Source organism: Malurus melanocephalus, unplaced genomic scaffold (assembly GCF_030028575.1).
Source record: "Malurus melanocephalus ecotype Western Australia unplaced genomic scaffold, MMel_1.1 scaffold_181, whole genome shotgun sequence".
NCBI lineage: Eukaryota > Metazoa > Chordata > Aves > Passeriformes > Maluridae > Malurus > Malurus melanocephalus.
This window is the reverse complement of record NW_026623413.1, coordinates 1212170-1234362: the sequence shown is the minus strand read 5'-3', so window position 1 is coordinate 1234362 and position 22193 is coordinate 1212170. Positions and strand designations below refer to the sequence as shown.

The 22193-nt window shown below is 45.6% G+C and overlaps 1 protein-coding gene across 4 annotated transcripts in view; it reads left to right on the top strand.

Moving 5' to 3' along the window:
- DAB2IP (DAB2 interacting protein) overlaps positions 1-22193 on the top strand; it is a 124118-nt gene that overhangs the window by 25234 nt on the left and 76691 nt on the right. For all 4 annotated transcript variants that reach the window (XM_057372951.1, XM_057372950.1, XM_057372957.1 and 1 more), the window contains exon 3: positions 6035-6153. In XM_057372951.1, the coding sequence (XP_057228934.1) occupies positions 6035-6153 (119 nt within the window). The remainder of the gene's footprint in view (positions 1-6034; positions 6154-22193) is intronic.

Here is a 22193-nt window from a genome sequence, read left to right as displayed (position 1 = left end):
TAAYTCCTGATGCCAGAGCACGAGTGTGAGCACAGCGTGTGGAGCAGCAGCATTGGGATTTTCATTGCCTGTTATCCCTGAGTTTGCAGCTGTTTTGTCATTCCTTTGGGGTTTTTGTGTAATTCCAAGGCGCTCCTGTCTCCAAGGGGCTTTTCTTGTCCCCATAGAATGGTGTTTTAGGGTGGCATCAGTCAGAGCAAGCAGTGGTTCTTTGCTCTTAGTGAGACATCACCAAGGGAGGTTTAGATGAGCTATTAGGAACAATTTCTTCATGGAAAGGGTTGTCCAGGATTGGAACAGGGAAGTGGTGGGGTCAACATCCCTGGGAGTGGATGTGGCATTTTGGGCCATGGTTTGGGGGTGAACAGTGGTAGTGCTGGGTTGGCAGTTGGACTTGATGGTGTTCATGATCTTTTCCAACCTTCACGATTCCATGATTCTCTGATCTGCTTCTGCTCCTAGGGGCTCACAGGATGACTGGAACCATCCTGAGATTTATYAAATCAAATAGAGAAAGGGACACTGAGGGACTTTGCACCCACTTGAACAAAGTCATGGTTCAGAAGGAGACACATTGATCTGTGGGTGCATTTCTAAGGCCAGAGATGATAAACTCTTGGTTTTCCTTTGAAGTTCACATCTCTCCTGCTCRTGCTGTCCTGTAGTTCTCCTCCCTCTCCCTGGGATTGCATTGGGCAAATCTCCACAGTCAGAACAAGCTGGGTTTGCCATGTAAACASAATGGGGTTTGCTGGTTGTTAAATCTGCAAAACTGTAATTTCCTAAGGCTTCTGCAGGTTTCTTGTAAGTTTGGGGGTGTCTTCAGCCTCAAGGTTGACACTCCTCTGCCTCCTTTAAGCCCAAGTTCAAAACAGACCCCGTGCACACTTTGTGGATCCTGGAAATGCAATTTTTGGGGAAGGGAATTCCATGGGGGCCGTGTGCTCGGTCACCTCCTGAGCAGAGCCCTTCATCACACCTGACAGGAGCAGAGCTGCAGGACAGCAAAGCAACTTACAACTSCAAAGTTCAAATCAAAAGAGCTGACAGAAATAAATGATGTATGAAGTGTTTGAGGGGCTACAGACACTTCCAGCCCTGTGCTTCTAACGGTGAACAAATGAAAAATATTTCATCCATAAAGGTCAGTGCTGTACAGAAATTCCCTTTCTGTCCTGTTTCAGTGCCAGGGACCACTTGGGGAATTATTTCTGTTTTTGGGCTTCCAAGAGACACAAATGGTGCATAAACTCACCCTCATTGTTGTTTTGGTCTGTGCATTCTTGGGGTATGCAGTCCYGTTCTACAGAGGAAAGGGTAAAAARGTGCACTTAGATATCCTTACCTGGTAACAAATGGCATCAGATGCTCCCCARAAAGATTTCTCTTTAATTTTGAAAGCTAAGACTAACATTGGTAGTTGTAGAAATGGGTAAACTCACTTGTTTGGAACATTCATGGCTATAAAAGGATGCTTAGTGTTGGCACAGCTCTACTTGTTTCACAAATACAAATATTAATTATCCATTCAGTGGAGCCTCAATAAAAGGGTATTTTCATGTGCTGTGCAGAAGAGAAAAAAACCCAAACTCATTCCAAAATTAAATTAAATTTAATACAAAAAATAAAAAAGTTAAGGCCTACAATAAGGATGGGTCTGGTAGGAAAGATTTACTGCCATTTTAATGCCTTATCCCTGACACACCAGAACACGGGGAACCTGGGAGGAAAGGCTGCATCTCACATTTGTACCCTCAGCAAACACTTATTTATAGCAGTTCCCTTAATATGAATAATGAAAAAAAWTTCTGATGTCCTCTCACGTCCCCTGGAGTTGAGATTTGCTTGAACTAAAACAAAAAGATGTGGAAGAACTATAAAAATAAGCCCATCTGTTCAGTAGTTGCTGGGATCTGCCTTTGTAGGGGTTGTTTTATGTGGGTTTGGGATGAGAGCAGGGCTGTGTCAGTGTTTTCTGTGTGCCCAGTGCCCTCCCAGCCCAGCCCTCTCTGTGTATTCCTGGCTTAGAGAACACCAGCACCTGCCAGGACTCCTCCAAAGAAAGCTGCTCGTGATGCAGCCAGCCTGATTTATTGATATATCATATTTTAAATTTTATCTCTATTGTGTTTCCATGGTGCTGAATTTTTACCTTTATAACTTTATCGTGTGGGTTCGCTGCGAGTGAACATTATTGGTGTGGGAGTCAGCTCCAGACACAAGACTTGCATCATTACTTTATGTTTAATAAAACAGGAGCTCCAGATTTTGCTGTCATTAACACTCTGCTCAGTTTTGTCCCCCTCCCTTTTTTCTCTCTTCTTTCCAGTTTTTTTCTTGTTGCCCCAGGGTGTGTGGAATTCTGCAGTTCCCGCATCTCAAAGGCATATGGTGCTGATGGATTTGCACATATGCTTTAAAAGTATTATAATACCAAAAATATTCAAACATTATAATATAATATAAGATTATTTCCRGGTTCCAGAGTAATTCAAAACGCCAAATTTGATAAGGAAGAAAAATTTAAATGAGAGTCCCACCCTCCTCAGTCTGCAGTGAGATGATGGCATTGAATTTTGGGTTTTTCAGATATGTAAGAAAAGAGCCCAAATCACGGCAGACTTAATTGTGCTGTTTTGGATTTTGCCATCCTGTTTTAGCWGAAGTTGCTGTGGTTGTGATTAAGCCATTCCTCAAAAGGATTTGTTTTGTTTTCTTCTGCCTTCGTTCTTTGTGTCTTGTTATGACTTCAGTCAGCTCTTGTGATTAGAGCGATTGTACTCCRGGCTTGGAGATGTCAGAGGCAAAACAGCAGAAACAAAGCAAGAAAAGCAACGCCCGTGCACTTGAAAAGTGAAATCAGAGCTCAGTGCCAGCTCTGAGTGTTCCCAGAGGAGCTGGGGCTGCCCTGGATCCCTGGGAATGTCCAAGGCCAGGCTGGACGGGGTTGGAGCACTCTGTGATTCCATGGTTCATCCATTTTTCTTGCCACTTTTGATTAATTCTGTGCCACATTTCTTCATGAGCTTTCATGGATTGCATGAGGCCATACTCTTGACCAYAACAATTATCTCTAAAGACCCTAAAATATCTCCTCTTGCTCACACCTCAGTCTGTGTGAGGGATGAATTTATATAGCTGCTACCTCTGCTTACCTTTTAAAGGATATTTCATGATTTACTGTATCTGAAAGGATTCTTGGGCTCTGCAGATTTCTATTTTCTGTCATTTCATAGAGACTATTAACTTCTGAATGGAACCTTTCTCAGTTAGTAGTTTAATCTCTGCTAAGATATTTTTACTGGTGAATGCTGCCCACACACAGGAAGACACAATTCTGCCCTAGACAGCTCTCAGTATAAACTTATAAAGTGTATAAAGAGCGTGCATGCAAAGGGCAGTGCTTTAATTGCTGGAGCTGACAAGAATGCAGCTCAGCTAGAGGAGCAGCAATGCTCAGAGTGGGATTAGCCTTGTTTGTCTGGAGATCAGAATCTAATGTTGTTTAAAGTCATAAATGAAGAAGAAATGGATCATGTCCTTATGATCTCACTAGGAAAGCTCGGCGGTCACACCCCGGGTCAGATTCTCTCTCTTGTATTTTCACAGACAAATTTCTGTCTTTTTTTTCTTACCCCATCTCAGAATTACAGAAGGTATTAATTCACACATTAGTGTTTCTGATCTCTGGTGTGCACCGTTGAGGTGCAAAGTTATCACTACAGCAGCATAATTTATCAGCATTAAAATCTCTGACATCTCATTCTCCCAAGGAAGCTGGCAATGAAAATGGAAAATGGCACAGTGTGATCTCCTTCTGGTGGCAACAAATGTAAAAACAATGGGAAACAGAAGGAAAGTAATGTCTCACTGCAACCCTAAATTGTAATTTCCAAATCCTGCACGAATCATGGAACAGTTGTGGGGATATGGAATACACCATGGAGGAAGAAAAATRTCACCTTTGGCTGCTGAAGGCATTTGGGTTTTTCCTTATCAAATCCCTGTCCAGAGTTCAAAGCTATTCCTGGATTGAAGACGTGGCTTGATAAAATGAGGACATATTTGTGGGTGGGCAGGCAGTGATGAAGGAAGTCCAGTCTCGCTGCTGGGCCAAAACCTGCTCACCAGAGGAGTTTAGGGCAGATCAGATGTTTGGCCAGTTTGTGTTTCTGGTTCTCCTTTCACAGCAAATATTGGCCAGAGTCCATAGAGCCTGGTCCAGTCAGAGGAACAAGAGCATGCAGAGGTGATGTGCTGAGTGTGAGGCTGATACTGGGTTGATATGAGGAGTATGGGGCTGACAGCACGTTGATACGATGAGAATGAGGCTGATAGCACGTTGATACCCTGAGTAGGAGGCTGGCTGAGCTCTGAGTGCTGAGGGAAATRTCTTAACAATGCTCCAGATAATGCAGATCCTCAAATTTGCTTTTCACAGCCATGCTTCTCTATACTACAAAAATTCTCTAAAGGTATTTCTCAGGGACAGAAGCCTTTTGAAAAGGCCTTTGTTATCCCACACGTTGGCTTTGTGCAGGATGACAAAGTGTACAATGTGATGGCCTGTGTTTTATACCTCCTGCTATTTCAGTCATGCAAATAGCTCCCGGAGAAATATTCAGTTCACATGAATGCATGTTACATACCTCGTTTGTAAGTAAAGTGGCACTTAATAAATGTGAAACACCTTTGGTTATCTAGATGGTTGAAATTCTTGGTGCACTTACGAACAGGAAAGTCACTTCCATAACAAGAGCCACACAGAATGCCCGGGGAGATTTTGCATCTTGAGAAAGACATAATGTGAGCTGTGAATATCCGAGGTGGGGAAGGAGTGTTTAAATGGCATGAACAAATGACAGGCTACACAGAAGTTAGACTGTGATTATCTCCCTGCAAGACATATTAAAGGTATTCATTTATGAAAGGGAGCTGCTGAGGATCCATTCCTGTATGTTGAGTGCAGAAACTCCTGAGGCTCCTGCCTGGAGCAGAGGGTGCAGTGTGGGCAGGGCTGGGATGCTGCTGTGGTACTCTCACCTTTCCTTCCTTACACGGCAGAATCTGTGCTTGGTCTGTGGGTATCATCCCCCTTTTCTTGGGGCTCGAGAAGGGAATCAGTGTATGCAGARCCCCAGATTCTGCGGGGATTTACTGAGTTGTTTATGTGGAGCTGATTTATTTCTTTAGTGTGATGGTCCATAAAAGGAACACACCTTCAGACTTCACCCCAAAATCCTGGTTTCTCTTTAAAATCCCCCACACACTTTTTTTCTGGCCAAAGTGCTCGACCCTCTCAGGCCATTCTCATACACTGGAGATGCCGGCCAACACAGTAGTATTATACTTTTATTGCCTTATTTAGCGGAGAGATTAAATGTAATGTTCAGATTATGTAGAACATTAACTCCTAACAATAAGCAAATAACACATTAGAAGCTTTGCTATTAAAACGTTTAGTGCTGGCTTTGCCGTGGAGCTCTCCAGGAGCCGTGACTTATGTTCTGTGAGGGAGGAGGCTCGGAGGAGAGGGAACGAACCGGGGTGTTTTTCTTGCCTAAGGTGGTGCCCTTAGGCAGCCCCGATCCCACCGGCGGTGCTCGGACGAGCTTTATGGATGCTCGGTCCGTGTAAAGGAGGCGGCCGGGCCCGGCTGTGCCGGCCATGGCTGCGAACGGCTCCGAGCAGGTACCGGAGCTCTCTCTCCCCGTCCGCCGGCGGCTGCGGCGTGGGTGGCGTCTGTCCGGCCAGCCCCTGCTCCCGTCAGGAGCCGCGATGTGCCAGTCTTGTCTTTCAGACGGCATTTTTATGGGAGCTGATGGTTGCCAGGGCAACGGAGGCTTCGGGGAGTCTGGCGCGCCGCAGCCCCGGCCCGGCAGCGCTGCGAGCAGATGTTGGCGGAGCCGGGCGCTGCCAGCGCCGCTCGGGCGGCAGTGCCGAGTGCGCCGTGCCCGGCTGCTGCACGGGCGGCACCGCTCCGCTCCCCGCTCCCCTCTGCCTTGTAATTTAGTATTCTTGTCTCACCCCACAGGGGTTCCTCAGCCGTCGGCTTAAAGGCTCCATCAAAAGGACAAAGAGCCAACCGAAGCTCGATAGGAACAGCAGCTTCCGGCACATTTTACCTGGCTTCAGGAGCGTGGACCATGAAAGGTAAGGRGACGTTTCGCGGAGGGTGTGGGAGAGAGGAGGATATTGATTTTTTCCAGCTCTTGTTAAGATCTTGCTTATCAGACTCAGAGCGAGGGCTGCATCTCTGATAGAAGTAGACTTGCTTAATTGCAAGAGGGGTAGTTTTAATTTGTTGCTGAGGATACGGTGCAAGCCCTCCCTTTTCAGGTTAAATTCCAGGTGCAGAGAAGCCTGACTGCTCTGCTTTCTCTTCCCCAATAAATCCTAAGTTGATGCATCAGCATATAAATAGCACAGAGATGCAGCAGCCAGAGCCGGCTGATGCAGGTGAGGGAGGGAGGGGAGGATGCTCCCACACCGGACTGCACCGATCGCAACTGGGTTACACACAGTCTGAACAATAACGCGGAACAATAACAACCATAATCTCCCCAAATCCCCGTCTCCCCCCTCACACACATCCGTCTCCATCCCGCCGTTGTCTGCCGTCATTATTCAGAGATGGAGCCTCGGCGTGTGGCCGGAGCTGCTGCTTCTGCCTGAGCCATGACAGGAGCTCGGTCCGGGAGGGACGCGTTGCAGGGAATGTGCAGATGGATCTGATAAAGCATTTCACGTGGGATGGCCAGTGTTGGAGCAAATTGCGAGCAGAATAAAAGAGATAGGAGATCTTGGGTTTATTCTTCRGCTGGTTAGAAAGTAGAGCAGCTCTTTAGTGGATTTGTGTGTATTTATGTACGTGTAGATTAATGTCGGTGTGAGCATCAGACAGGCACTGTTCGAGGTAAATTCATGTGTAAATTCACATGCAGATCAAGGTCATGGTTGGGGAAGACAGATTCCTTTACCAGCCACAGAAACACACCAGTGGTTTGCTTCCAAAAGGAAGATCTTTTAACCTTACWCAAATCATTTTGGGGAGTGACAGAAATATTGAAGTGCCACGAAAAGTCTGTGTCTGAAAATTTACCAGGTTGGTAACCTGGTGTAACCAGTTCAGAGCAGGGGCAGTTTAATTCAGCAGGATGGTACTTGAGAACCCATTGAGCAAATGCTTCACTTTGAAAAGCAATGACAACTTACTTCATTTTAGCTGTGCTGGGAGCTTTTGAAGCCCACASATAACATTTGTCAATCTGGATTTTTCCTTACCTAACCTCCTGCAGCCTCCTAAGCTTTTTCCTTCTGGATTCTGCRGGTGAAGTGATTGTGCTGGTTAGTGCAGAGTAAGCTTTCAGGGATTACTATCTGGGCAGCCCGAGTTGATTTGATTSCTGTGCTGCAGTTTTCCCAAATGCTCGAAGTAGGGCACTGTGTTCCAGAGGGAAGCAAGCACAGCCGAGTGGCTGTAAATGTGCCCACAGTGCTGCTGCTCTGCTCCAAGAACAGGCACATCAGGCAATGTTTTCTTTCTACCTRGATGAGTTTTGTTTTGTTCTGTGACTTGGCAGGATAGGACAYGGGAATTAACTGTTCTGGCCAGCCCTGCAGCCAGAGCCATTTTCCCAAATTAAGCCTGGTAATTTCCTTGCCCTCCCAGCACAAGAGCCCGGGAGCTGGCTGGGCTGCCAGAGAGCCAGATGTACCACAACTTCTCCTTAAAGAGATGCTACGGTACATTTACAGAGTAGAGCTTAAAGGGTGGCTTAGAGGAGAGGTGACACTTGGCAGCCTCAAATAACCAAGAATTTGCTCCTATGAGTATGAGAAACTGAGAATGAATGATACCTTCATGATACGTGAGATTATACCTTCTGTTAGGCAGGCAGCACTCAAAAATGCACTTCATCTGTGATAGCCAGCCATCCCTGAGCTGCAGGACACTGAGACTCGGTGGCTTTTGACAGCAGGCTCTTGGTCCCTCGCTGCCATCACAGTGTCAGATCTGTCAGGTGAGCAGGAATCCTCCACAGGAGAGCTTGGCCTTAGGGACTGTYGCTCTCAGAGAGGTGAAAGGAAAGCAGCAGCTGGGCCTCTCAGTCATGCAGCGAGGCTTTGCTTCCAGAAGATAATTTTATCTTCCTGAGCATTGCCATCCTATTGTACGTGCACAATGTATATGAAAGAGCTCAGGTCTGTCAGATCATTCTCATGCTTTTTTTGCTGTGCTTGTCTCGCTTGTAATCCAAGAACAGTTTCAGAGAAGCATTTGGTATTGGAATATTTGCCTCTTAAATATTTGATTCTTGACTCCATCTTGTATTGAAGCTGATTGTTCAGGAGCCACTCCTCTGCTCGTGGAAGTCACCATTAGAGCAATGTTCTGTTCTGGAGCGTGGGCCAATTTTTGTGGGAATGCCGTAGCGAAAATGAATAGTGCAGTAAATGCAGTCAAAACACTCCAGGCTGAAATACTGAGCTACAGTAGATCATGAATGCTTCTGTTACTTGGCTTCTTTGTATCRAAATTGGGACTGTTCCTGCCTYTTAGTTCCTTTTTTTTTCCTTTTCTTGCATGTCCTGCTTATCCTACAGATGAATGTATGAAATCCATGAATTGTGCACATGCATGTTCAGACAGATAATTACATGGATGTGGCTTGTGTATGGGGCAGAGAATATAAACAAATATATTTCATGAAATTACTGTGGGGTTCACGGGGATGGATTTGGCCGGTTTTRCCAGTCTTGTGCATTCTGGTTTTTTCCTGTTACAGTAACAGTATTACAATTATTGATAGTGAGTAAAAAGCAAAATCAGAGCCATGTAACTCACATTCTGAGGTGCATCAATCTGCTACAATCAGAGTATGTAAATATGAGATCTAAAGGAGGATTGTGGAATGAGTGTTCCTTTCAATTTGTTGGCTGGTYATATTGCTTGTTAGAGCTAAAAAGGGTTCCAAAAAGTGGCTTTTTGCTAACAATGTCTCCTGCCTCCTGATTTATTACAGCAGCTCACTAAGTTTTTATCGTGGAGCGCTGAATGCTTGGCTTTGTAGTGGCCTTTGGATTCAGCCACAAATCAAGCATTTGGCAGATGGATTTTTCTTAATTGGACCCACATTTCTCCTACAAAATTTGTGATGGAGAAAATTTCTGGACTGGGTATGGAGCACAGGGAGTAGAGCCAGAGAAGGGAGAGAAGGTTTTTTTTTTTTTGCTGCAGTTGTTAATTATTGGTGGGGATGCACTGTTGATTGTTTTCTTGTTGTGGCAAAGGTGATTTTACACCAGCACTGAGAGGGCAGGGCCACAGCATCACCGTGGGGACAAATCCTTCAGATTATCATGATTTGGTGAAAAATAGGTACCCTGGGTAACTCTGTGTTCTGAGGTAATCCCTGAACTGATCATCCCTGGAGACACTTCTCACAGCACCTAGAATCCATTTATTGCTAAGGCACTCTGGATTACCAACATTTGTGATTATTTTGTGAGGGTTTTTTAAATTTTTTATTATAATTCCAGGAGATAGCATTCTATTTAAGCTTTTATTGGCACTACAAAAGCTTGAGCATATGGTTGATTGTTAAATGAGCCTCAGCTTTGGAAGGGGTACAGCCCAGCATTAATAAAAGCAGCGACTTGCACTACTGAGATTTCCTCTTTAAACTCATTTTTGTCTTTAGCCCATCCAAAATTTTTGCTTCTAGCCCCCAGAGGGAAAAGGAATTGTACAAGTCATGTACTGCAGCACATTCAATTCCTACTGTTGTGCCCATGCTGGCTGATGTAGGAGCTTTCCATGTGCACAAAGCTTATTTTGGTGCATGAGGAACTGATGAATGTCTGGGCTCTTGCAGCAAACTTAGTTTGGGAGTTCTTGGAGATCTAATTACCATTTGTTTATTCCCAACAAACATGATACGCCAAGTATTTTTAGGCATGATGAAACTGGTTAAGTTTGATGAGAATATGGTGAGTGCTGCATGACGAAGGATGAAGAAGTTGCTCTATTTCCTCTGGAATTGGAAAGAGCAATGACTCATCCRCAGAAGTAGGGCACTGGCAGACCCCAGAATGCACAGAGGGCTTTCAGATCTGTGTGAACAAGTGCTGGAGAGCTGCTTCCTCTTCTGCTTCTTTTCTTATCCAGAGAGGCCTCTGAGTAGGGGAACTCACAGCAGTGGGGACCCCCTGAAATGGGGGACACCATGGACAGCAGGGCTCAGGGCTCATTGTGATGAAGATATTGTGAGGAGACACTGCCCAGTTTGTGGAGAGGAACCATCCACCCCATCAGCAGGGTCTGAAATGCAGAATAAAACACCTGACAAAGCCAAGAGGAGGAGGATCCTGCAGTATCAATGTCACTCGTGCTGGGGGTGCTGTCTGTGCCCACTCCCCCCATGCCAGGAAACAGATTTCARCAGAAAATCAAAATTCAAGAACAGTCTCAGAATTCAGATTGGCCTCATATTGTACCTGCATTTATACCAAGGCTGCTTTGTCCTGGAAAATGCAAATCAGCCTTTTAATGGGGTTCCTTTGCAAAATATTTCTTGAACCAGAAAGTTAATTACTGATCTCTAATTAATGGCTGTGTTAAGAGGCTGGAGTAAAATCAGAGTGAGCTGCTTTGRAGGAGAGATGCAGGAGGAAATTACCATTTCTCTCCATAAACTGTGATGTTCCTCATATTCTTCTTGTGYTATTAGGAAGTTTAGACATTTAAAAAAAGAGAATGTTGTTAATGGAAAAGAAGGCATTTTGAAAGGGTTTTTTTTGGGGAGGCATTGAAAGAAATAAAAATCATAATTTAGTAACTCCAAGAGGGACAGAGATGGATTGAAAGCTTGAAAACAATGTGGGGCCTTTCAGCTTCTCCCAAGGCAACAGCAAAGACTCAACTGTTCCCCCTGTTAATGTGGCTTTTGCAGATACCTGTGAACTTGTATCAGAGGCTGCCTGAGGTGAATGTATTCCCTGTGCTCCAAGGAATACAGAAACACTTCCCCTTATCCTACACATTCCTAAACCAACTTCCTAATTGAGCAGGGGGTCATGTCGAATTCCCTTCTATATTAACTCCCAGTAATTCTTCACGTCATAATAAATGACAAGGGGAGGGCTAAGAGGCTGGAATGATTTTCATGGAATCTCACAATCATGGCAGAATTTTCTCAGCCTTTTTCCTGGTTCTGCACTCACTGGTTCCTGGCAGCCCCACGGGGTGCAGCCGGCGCCTTGACTCGACTTGGAGTCACGGAGCAAAATTATAAAATCCTTCCTGCTTTGGCATATGCAGCACTGCTGGGATAATTGGCTTCATGCATCTTACAATTAGCTTGCAAAAATATGTTTTGCATCCCTGACCTTTTCTCTATASGCAAGGCCATTGTTTCCCTGTCCTGCTTAATTACAAAATAGAGCGTTGTGTGAGGAGAGGGATGACATCGTTGGATCGTCGGCTCTAATTTGACGAGACATCGTAATGGGGAGTTTTCATACTGAGGGCACCGAATTAGTGTAGCGTGAAGCCACATTTCTCCAAACCTACTAAATAAGGAGAAGTTAATTTTCTGCTCTATCTTTTTGACGTTTGTAATCAAAGCATTGTAYCCCAGCTGCAGATGGTTAGCGCGTGAGGGATGTTTGGGAAATGCCGACAATCGGCGGGCATTGTCTCCGCAGCCCAGCATCAGGTTGATTAATGGATACAAGGATGCTTGCTTTCATTTGGCTGCTCTCACAGGCTGAACACACATTATTGACTCGTGTGGCCATTGCCTGGCAGCTGCATTGTGGTGCTGCAGYAGCGCACACCTCAGGGGTACAAGCAGAGAGCTCTGCTCATGTCCCTGGAGTACAGATTCTGAGCCAGGGTGACACTTGTGCTGCACTGTGCCCGTGGTGTCTCCATACTCCTCAGGTTGAAGGCAGACACTGCTACTCCACTGAGTTAACGTTTTGTTTCCAAACACACCATTTATTCTGACTGTGCCCTGGCGAGGTTTTCATGTGCATGAGTTTCAGTGCAATTACATTAGCATTACTCTTCATGTCAATAACCTCAAAGGAAAAAAAAAAAGAGAAGGAAAATGCCATCACTGCAGCTTTTCTACGAGAGGATGCTTTTTGTTCTTTCTAGACTCTTCTCTGTGCTATTTTAATTATCATTTGTTTATAACCTGAGAGCCCACTGCCTCCTGCCCTTCCAGCAGATCCGGGCATCACACAGTCTCAGGAAGGGCAGCAAGTGGATTCAATGGCAATGATTATTTAAGGGGTGATATTCTGTTTGGCTGGGGCACTGAACCAGCTCCTGTAGCTGCAGAGAAGCAGGAAGATGGCAGAGCAGGGATTTTGCCTGTTTCTGGCGTGTGCAGCTGTTGAATGGGATATAACTGTACCCTCAATTTCTGCCCCTCATGCTGTGGGGGTCTGGGGCAGGGATGTCCAATTGACATCTTCCTCTGTTTTCCATCTTCCATGGAGTTTCCCATCTCCTAGGACAGATCCATTGCGTKTTGGCTCACACTTGCTGTCCTCTACTCTGTCATTTCTATTGGCAATTAGTTTTAGCAGCAAATGGTTTTCTCTCTTGGAAGGAAAGAATGTTTTTAAAAAACTTTAAAACCAACTTCCGCTCTGTTCTTTATTGAAACCTTGCAAAACCTCAACTGGAAAATCTGTGTAAGGGACAAAGAGTTGCAAGTGAACATGGAAGCGAGSTGGGGAAGGGTTCCAAGCCTTTGTTCAGAGCTGGGAGACGCCGATGTTTGACGTGTGTTTCTTGTTATCCCAGCTCTTATTGCAGTGCTCAGGCACTGAAATCCGCTGATTGTAGCTGGAGGGAGCTGGAGCTCACTGCTGCCTCTGACTTGTGCACAGCACTGGCTGTAATGAWGTTCAGGGCTCGTGAATACCAAATAACTCTGTCAAGTTCATCCATCAGCTGGGAGGGAAGGAAAAACCTGATTGAGGAAAAAATATGCTTCCTCCTTACCATATTCATTAATAAAACCTTGTGGTGTGGAGCCTGTGCAATGATTATTAGTGAGATTTCTGCTTGTTTGTATGGATACTTTATGATAGTGATATTATGATCTTGCTYATCTGGTTGGCAGTGTTTGCAATTCACATTTTCAGTACAACTACAGAATATCTCACTCGGGTTCTCTTCCACACAATTCAGGTCAGGTGTGATGGAAAAAAAAAGCAAGAACTGATTTTAATTGAATTAAACCAATGTGTTTTAGCTGGAATTAAAATGTAATTTGTTTAAAAATACTGAACTGATTTGAATTAAAGCCAGAAATATTAATTTAGCTTTAATCCACGTGTGTTATGTAAGTAATTATATGGAAAAGGGCTGTGGCATGCCTTGTGTGTGATTGATTGTGTGCAGGAGGGCAGCATTCCCTCATTCCAAATGATGGAAATGTAGCAGGAAGCAGAAAGGCAGAGCTGTTCTGTCAGGCTGTCCCCTTTGCTCACATTTACAGATGTTTGTGGGATTAAGCTGCCCTGTCCCACACCCCCTCTGCTGCAGGGGATTACCCACATCCCATCCAGCTCTCTGTAGGAATCCCTGTGCAGAGCGTGGCAGATCCCAARTGATTTACATAACTCGGCTCTATGTACCTTGAATTATTAATATTTTGCTGTCCCGGCCGTGTGGGGAGATTTGTTCCATTAGGGATGTGTTTGTTGCTATATAGTAGCACTTTAGATGATGGGAATACACGGAGAGAGAGAGAGAAGGATTTATCTGTGCAATTCTTTTGGTGAGAGCAGAGTTTTTACCAATGCCTGGCATTTGTGGGTGCCCTGGAGGGTGTGCTGAGCACCCCAAGGCTCCGCTGGCCCTGCTGGATGCTCCCAGTGCCTTTCCTGAATGGGATATTCCCCCCACAGAGGCTCTGCAGGAACCCTYTCCAGCTCCCCCAAATGAATGATTCACTGATCATCACTCAGACCTTACGGATTAGGGAGCAGGGTTAGCAGGGGGTGGATGGAAGATGGAGCAGTTTGGATTGCAATTAGTATTTCATTTCTTCCCTCACTCCCTGTTTGCTTGAATTGGAGATTGCGTGTTAGAACCAAGCGAGGATTTACATCCCAGCAGTGGAAGTTCCCTGTGCACCAMAAACCAGCAAATCCCCTACAGTCCTTAAGCTTCCCCAAGGGATCAAACACTCAGTGGCTTTGAGAAGTTGGAATATCAGTTTTGCTTAGAAAATGTTGTGAGGGAGCAGCAGGGAGTTCACCAGCCATGTCCTGCTCTCACCATAACAGCATTTAGACATCGTTTCTTTCTATCCCGGGGGAATGGCTGGAGCTGTGTCAGGGCAGATTTAGGCTGGATAGCAGAAGATCCTTCCCCCAGAGGGTGCTGGCATTGCCCAGGCTCCCCAGGGAATGGTCCCAGCCCCGAGGCTGCCAGAGCTCCGGGAGAGTTTGGACAGCGCTGCCAGGGATGCACAGGGTGGGATTGTTGGGGTATCTGTGCAGGGTCTGGTGCTGCACTGGATGATCCCTGTGGGTTCCTTCAAGCTCAGGATATTCTGTGATCCCTTATCTCCCATCTCCCTTGCTGCTCCTGAAGTGCTCCTTGCTGGGAATCCTCTCTGGGAGAAGAACGAGCAGCCCCACAGCAGCAGCATCACCCCCAGCATCCCCCCTCACAGACAGCATCATCAGGACTTTAGTCATTACAACACTGTTACCACCAGTTGGAAACTCTGCTCCACCGGTGAGACTGTGTCTAATTTTGAAACCTCGAGGGCTTTTTTGATTATACCAGTAACCACAGTCTGGGTCACACTTCGCAATAATTATCCTGATGTCTGAGAGGTTGTTAGAAGATCCCTGGAGGAAGGGGCCTGGTTGCATCAGAGAAGAATTTAGAGGTATATGCTGGCAAACCTTCAGCACTAGAGATTTATTTAAGTTAGTTCTTTTAATTGCTTTCCAGCATCCCAGTTCTGTTGTAAGCTCTSTGAGCCATCTAGGGAAGTGAGTGTAGCTCACATTAATCTCCTCAATCCTTCTTCCTTTAACTAGTTACTCCCAGCTTCATTTACACGGGCATTTGAGCCCTACAGAGCGAGCAATAATTCTGATTCTGTTTAAACATGTTCTAACAGCAGATATAAGATAGGGAAAATCATCAGCTGACTGCAGCATYGGATTCTTTTTTAACTCTCATTTCTTAAGCGTGGCTTATGATCTTTGTATAACCCTGCTGCCTCCCAAGTCTGTTGGCAGCTTTGTGATATGTATTCATAGAGCAATTCCAGTCCTTGAGTGAAGCCTGCGAGAAAAGGGCAAAGAATTATTTGTCTTTTTTTTTTCATTATCACAGCCCTCTTTACCTGCTCTGACACGCTCTCGAGAGAAGTTTGCCTTGATGCCTTTATATCTGAAGCTGTGTCTGTAGCAAGACGGGGTGTCTCACCCTCATTAGATAAAGTCACTCACACTGAGGCTCTCTCTCACTTTATCAATCACAGTTCCAAGCTCTCACACCCAAGCAGAGCCCCCACAAACCCACARTTACACACTGTGGTAGCAGAGGGCTGAGCAACAGAGGGATCCAGAACATCCTAGAGCTGCCCAAGGAGCCAGAGCCAGCTCCCTGTGAGTCCCTGACTCAGAGCTTTGTTCTCTCTTCTGAACTCTGGAAAAGGTTGCATTGTCTTAAAAAATAGCAATAGTCTTGTTTGAGTGTGAAGTTTTTGGTCTCAGTTACATCTTGTATCAGAGTTCCACAGACAGGCACAGTCTGATACATCATTTACAGCACTGACAGTTTTTAATCTATTAAAGTTCTGTTATCTTTCATCTTTGTTATCTATTTGTTGGCCGTTTTGAGAAGATAATAAATAGAAGCAGGCAATTCATTCCTTTGGGACAGGCTCCAGGGCTCATGTGCCCTCAGCCCAKGCTCACCATGACCTGCTGCCTTCCTTTCCATCCCTGAGACTCCTCAGCCCCGCTGGTGTCAGAGAAACACATCCTTTTGTTAAAATGAAGGGATCTGGAGTCAGCATTACACAGAGGAGTGAGATATAAAATAACAGAGCCAATAATGATGGGAATCCCCCCACGGATCGGGAGTGCAGCCTAYGGAACAGCAGCTGCAGCAAATCCATCCAGGTTATCAGTGGCTACTTTGTGCTGAGAAGGCTTAGGTGTAATGAGAGTCGCTGCATCCCGGGAATCTCAGCAGTGAACAGCGATATTTTCCAATAGCAACTTCTAGAAATGGGAAAAAACCATCCTGCGTGTGAATGTTGCCCTGAAGGACAGCTCAGAGATCTCCTCTCTCTGTCTCCGAGCTGGGCTCAGGTCACCAGGCTGCTTTCAGGCAACCAAAAGTGACTCTTGATTGCTTCAGTCCTGTCTGAAAGCTCATCAATAATTTCCTGGGCTGGCTGTCYTGGCATTGGCGTTCTGAAACTCACGTTAGATTTGATTATTTTTTTCAAATTAACATGCAAGGCAGGATTTGACCTAAATAATTCCACCAGTCCAATTGTAAGTCTGAATGTTTTGGAAGTCTCAAGTTCCCTTAAACATTTAGGAGAGGGATTTTTACAAGGATATGTAGGGTTTGAACAAGGGGGAATGCAGTGCTTTGTGATGATCACTRAGGATGGGCTGTTTTGTCCAGGGATTTTATCTACTATTTCCATTCAAAAGTACATTGGGAAATGTTTTCTGTCAGTCCAGTGTCTCTCTGTTTAGCTGTTTGTTGTGCTGCYCCTGAGGTCACAGAGCTCCCACTTTGCTGCATCAGGGCATCCAATTTATAGAAACCTCGTCAYGGACCAGTTTAAAGCCTCCACATGTCCCTGCCATGGTTGGCTTAATTTTGCATTAACTGGAAGCCCAGTGCTGGTAATTTTGGCCAGCAGTGGCCCCTTTTCCCAGAGCTCATCTTTGCGCTGCCCTTTTCCGTGCTACAAGAGGTCACATTATTCCACGCCAATAAATTTGTGGAAAAAGTCTTGTTTTTTTTTCTGTTATGGCCACGAGCTGCTGCTGCTGCTGAGCTGGAACAAGCTGGGAATGTCCTCAGTGCTAAACTGTGAGATTGCATAATTATGGCTTACACAACAGCACACACACAGGCAAACACACCAGGAACTGCCTGCTGTGTGGGACGGGCTTGGGAAGCCTGCGTTGGACGCCTTTCAGCACTCGTGTTCCCTGCAAAAGGAGTTCCTGCTACTTAATTTAGCAACCATAGATCTGATTTGCAGCTTTCTGGGGAAGGTGGGTGGGTTTGCTCAGAGTTTGGGGAATTTTTGCTTTCCCACTCTCCCCAGTGACTCGGAAAGGTGGTGGCTTTCCCAAGCCCGCAGAGTGCTTTCCATCGTGTCTGTCTACAGAAGGGAGTGGTTTTCCACCACAACAATTGACAATTATGGTTCTTATTTTAAATAACATGAAAACAAAGCAGGCTGCTCCCACCCTGGACTCTGCAGATGGGCAGGGTTCTGAGTCCTGCTGGAATAATCACTGATACTAATTATAGAATTCAGGGAAGACAGTGGGGCCAGGCAGGCTGAGCTGGACTGGGCTGGGCTGAGCTGAGCTGGGCCAGGCTGAGCCTTGCAGCACGAACTCCAAACAACATAACTCACTCATTTCTCTGCTGTGATTTCTGCTCTTTGCTTTGTCGCTGTTTTCCTCCCCTTTGCTGCCCTTGCACTTCCAGCACGGGAATGTGTAGCAGCATCGTAGTAAGTGCTTGAATGGCTGGAAAATCCTTTCATGGCAAAGATGTGATTGTTGCTTATTTATTTTATTTTTGGTTAATACGACTGGAATACAAATGGGGCTCCAACGCCTAAGGGCCTTGCATTCTTCCAGTAATTCCTTATGACATGTGTCAGGCTCTGTTTTATTCAGGTGGGTGGTGTGATATTAAACAAGAAAGCAAGCTTGCATTTCTCTGCAGCTGTATTTATACGCACACTCCTGGCACAGAGCTGCTTATTAGGAGAATGTCATCTCCACACTGCCTGTACCTGAAACATTCTGCAAATACCGTGCAGGCTTTAAGAGAAATCATTTCAAATCAATCAGATCTCCAACACCRGGGTGTCCTTCCTGCCTTATCCTTTGTCTGGGCAAAGATGAGGCTGTGAGAGATGTTCCTTGAGCAATGCTGCAGCCAAAACAGTCATGTCTGAATGGAATATCGATTTTCTAATTGCTGTGCTGCTGTTAAATGAGTTGCTATGGGGGAGCAGGGGGAAAGCAAGCTCAGATGCGTGGCTGGCTGCCTTTGCTTTGGCTCCGCTGAACACACCCAGGGTGTTAATGTGGGAAATTCAGCGAAGGGAGGAAGGTGGAGTAATTTTTTGTGTGGCACAGACATCGAGAGGGCAAAGAGACTCAACAGTGGGACAGGCTGATTCTCTCACACGGCACAAACCATCCCTTTGGCTTTGGGCACTCAGGCTGCAGCCAGAGAGAGAACAAACTGCACACAACAGAGGCATCTTATGCAACACCCCGGGAGGGGCTGCTCATTCTCCAGCACGCCRGGATCTGCAGTGCCCAGCAGCACTGGCTGCTCCTCGCACACACACGGGCACCAGAGATGTGGTTTTGCTTCCCTGGTGCCCGTTTGCTGCTTATGGAAGTGGCCAGATGGAAAATCCATGGTGCAGCCATGAGCTGCTGGGACAGGCCAGTCCTGTGGTCATGGAACAGTCCCTAGAAGGGACAACCTGGGGAAAAACGGGACATCCTGAGAAGGGGACATCCCTGGGAAAAACGGGACATCCCTGGGAAAAACAGGACATCCCTGGGAAAGGGATATTCCTGGGGAAAAAAGGGTCATCCCTGAGAAAGGGACATCCCTAGAAGGGACTACCTAGGGTAAAACGGGACATCCCTGGGAAAGGAACATCCCAGGGAAAAATGGGACATCCCTGGGAAAGGGAACATCACTGGGAAAGGGAACATCACTGGGAAAGGGGCATCCCTAGAAGGAACCACCTGGGGAAAAAAAGGGATATCCTGAGAAAGGGTCATCCCTGGGAAAGGGACATCCCTGAGAAAGGGACATTCCTAGAAGGGACCACCTGGGGAAAAAAGGGACATCCCTGGGAAAGGGATATCCAGAGGAGAGAAGTGAACCAGACCTCTCTGGCTTATTTTTTTTTAAAGCCTCTAGTCAGGCATTTTGGAAAGTGAAATGCAGTCCCTGTGGGGAAATCTTTATCATAARAATCTTTCTGAGACAATAGAAATAGCTATCAGCCACATCTAACCAATAAATAATATTTCTTAATGTAGTTTCAGAAAAGGCAGCATATGTTTATGTGTTCAAACACATCCTCTTAGGAGAAAAATAGCTTCTTTATTTTTCTGAAGATTAAAATGCCAAATCAACTAATTACTTTTCTTTGAAAACCTCTACCACATAAAACACACACTCTCTCAGTGAGCTAAATTGATTTATATTCCACCATTAATTCTTTATAGCCCATAATTTGCAGAACAACAAAGCCGGTTGGAAAATGTGTCCTATTAAGGGACAAACAGCTTTCTGAGTGAGATGGAAATAGGTTGGCATGGAACAGAAATGTGGGGTGGGGTGGCCCAGGGGCTGTGCTGGGGCACAGGGAGAGCATCCTGAGCTGCTGTGTAAAATCCCTGCTGTGTAAAATTCTCTTCCCTGAGAAGGGAATCAGCCCAGCTGATGGGAGAGGAAGGTCCATGTCCCCCCAACTGGGTTTGGCAGGGTTCTTTCTCCCTCTCAGAGCAGCTCCGTAGCTTTCCCCAGTTTTTGGACGCTCTTCTGGTGTCCCTGCAGCTCAAGCCCATGTTTATCATTTAATTAACTGCCATGACCTTTCCCTTTGGGGGTGTTTCTATTGGCTTAAGAACATCTGAAATTTCTCCTAATGTCTCCRTTGGTCTCATTTGCATCGCCCATGGAAGATTTTCTTTATTATTGGGACAGTCTAGAAAACTGGAAATAAAATTAYGTTTGGGCTCTTCCAGTAAATATGTCAGTGACTGGAATCGAGATCTTGGTAATGAAATTGGAATCTGTCTGTTGCTGTTTTGGGGTAGTAATAAGATGACAATAGAATAATGCAGGTACAAAACGGCTGGGGTTTGGCAGACAAATGAGATGTTACATAAGGGGTGTCTGCCAGGAGGGTTGGATTGGGAGTGGAATTGGAGGCTGAGAGGGGCCCAYGTTTGAATGTTGCTTCTCCCTTACCCGGGATTTCAGGTGGGATCACAGACTGCCTGCGAGGCTTGGGGTGCTGCGTGTTTTTTATGGAAACCTTCTGTTTGTTCCCTGAGCTGGGAATCTGTCAGACACTGAATAAATGCAGGCAGAGCTGGCAGGGAGGTGTTACAGCACAGGAAACAGAAACACAGTCTTAAACAAATTAAAAAGATGGTAATTAACCAAATGAATTTCATCCTGGAGATAATCAGACGAATATATTTAGAAGGAAAATAATCCCAATTCTCAGAAAACAGTAATTAAAATATACTCATTTTTGGGAATGGTTAACAAGCTAAATTGCAGGCAGTGAAGCAGGCTCGGGCCCTGGTGGGTGCTCCTTGTGACGAGGCCCTGATGTGTGATTTGAACAGCCCCGATAGCATCGGGATGGAGCTGGGGATCAGCTCTGCCTGGATCAGGAAGCGTTTTTGAAGGCAGTGCTGTTATCTGGGTCGCTGATTGATAACAGAGGATGAGTTTCATAACCATGCATGTCACAGGTGTCAACAGTGGGRAGGTGAAAGAATTCAGGGTGGATAATTGACAGTAAACACGAGACAAGGTGGGAAGTGCAGGTATGGGGAATTCACCTGTGTGCTCCGTGTGTCAGTCGGAGCAGGGAGAGCTCCCATCCCTGAGCTGCCCGGAGGATGTGCTGGAGGAGTCAAACACCCAACAGGTCTCTTGTGCTTGGGAACCTTTACGAGGGAATGGGAGATGTGGGGGAGGATGGGGAGGTGTCTGGGTACCTGCTGAGGGGTTCCTGGCCTGGGAACAGGGTTTGTTCTCTGGGGGTCTCAGTGCTTTCCTTTGGGGTCTCGGTGTCAGCTCAGCTGCTGCCTCGCAGCACCAGGGATGGACGTTGTGCCCACAAAATACTGACTCGTTCCAGTGCACTGAAAGCTGCAAAGTTTGGGGAAGTTTTGGCTTTTCTCATTGTTGGATCTGTTGAAGAGCAAGTGGCTGGGTAGAGCACAGAACTAGAAAAATAATGCATTTTCTTCCAAGAGTAAAATCAGTTATTTTCAGGGTTTAGTCCATGAAACGCAGTGTCAGAACCTCACTGGGAAACGTGCATGCTTTGGGTTCTGGATGGGCAKATGCACCTTCTGTCCTCCACCAAACATGGATAAATACTGTTTTTCTAGGAAACACCCAGCTCATCTGATCCTAGTGACTGTGATTTGACGTTTGTGTGCACACACAATAATTACATTGATCTCATTTATTACTGAAACTGCCAGCAGGTGAATCGATGGCTGATGAGAGGCAGAGTGTTTGGGTATTCATTTTATTTTCTTATCAAAATGCCTGCAGAAAGGACAGACCATGCTGCAATCTCTGGCAAACAGACCTTTCTAGGATTGTGCAGTTTTTCCCTGCCCAGTAAAGGTCTGAGGGTGGAGAATGGTCTGGAAAGGAGCTCCATCCCCACAGGATATTGCAGGGGGTGTCTGTAAGAAGGTGATTGTGCCATACCCAGGGTCTCAGGTGTACCCAACCCTATGAAATAACCATTAAACACACTGCTCCTAGGACTGTGAATGAACCTGAGACCCTTAAATTGCATTTTAGGGGGGTTCTGCTGGATTAAGCCTTCTGCACATCACAATGCTCCTATTTGGAATGTATCTGCATGCAAGAAAAGGGCTTAAAGCTGAATTAGAAAGAAAATGTTAACTGCAATCACATAAATTATCATGCAGATTTATAATCTTTAATACTGGCTATCTTTCAAAGAGTTTATATATTTTTTTACCCTCACACAAACTTTAAATTTTTAATTTCAAACGTGCATTCTCAGTCTTTCATTCACCGTCTAAATGTCTGGCTTTGCCTAACAGTTCATCTGTTCAGGTGCTTCACTGTAGCCTGGGTTCTTGTCTAAAACAGAATTATTGAT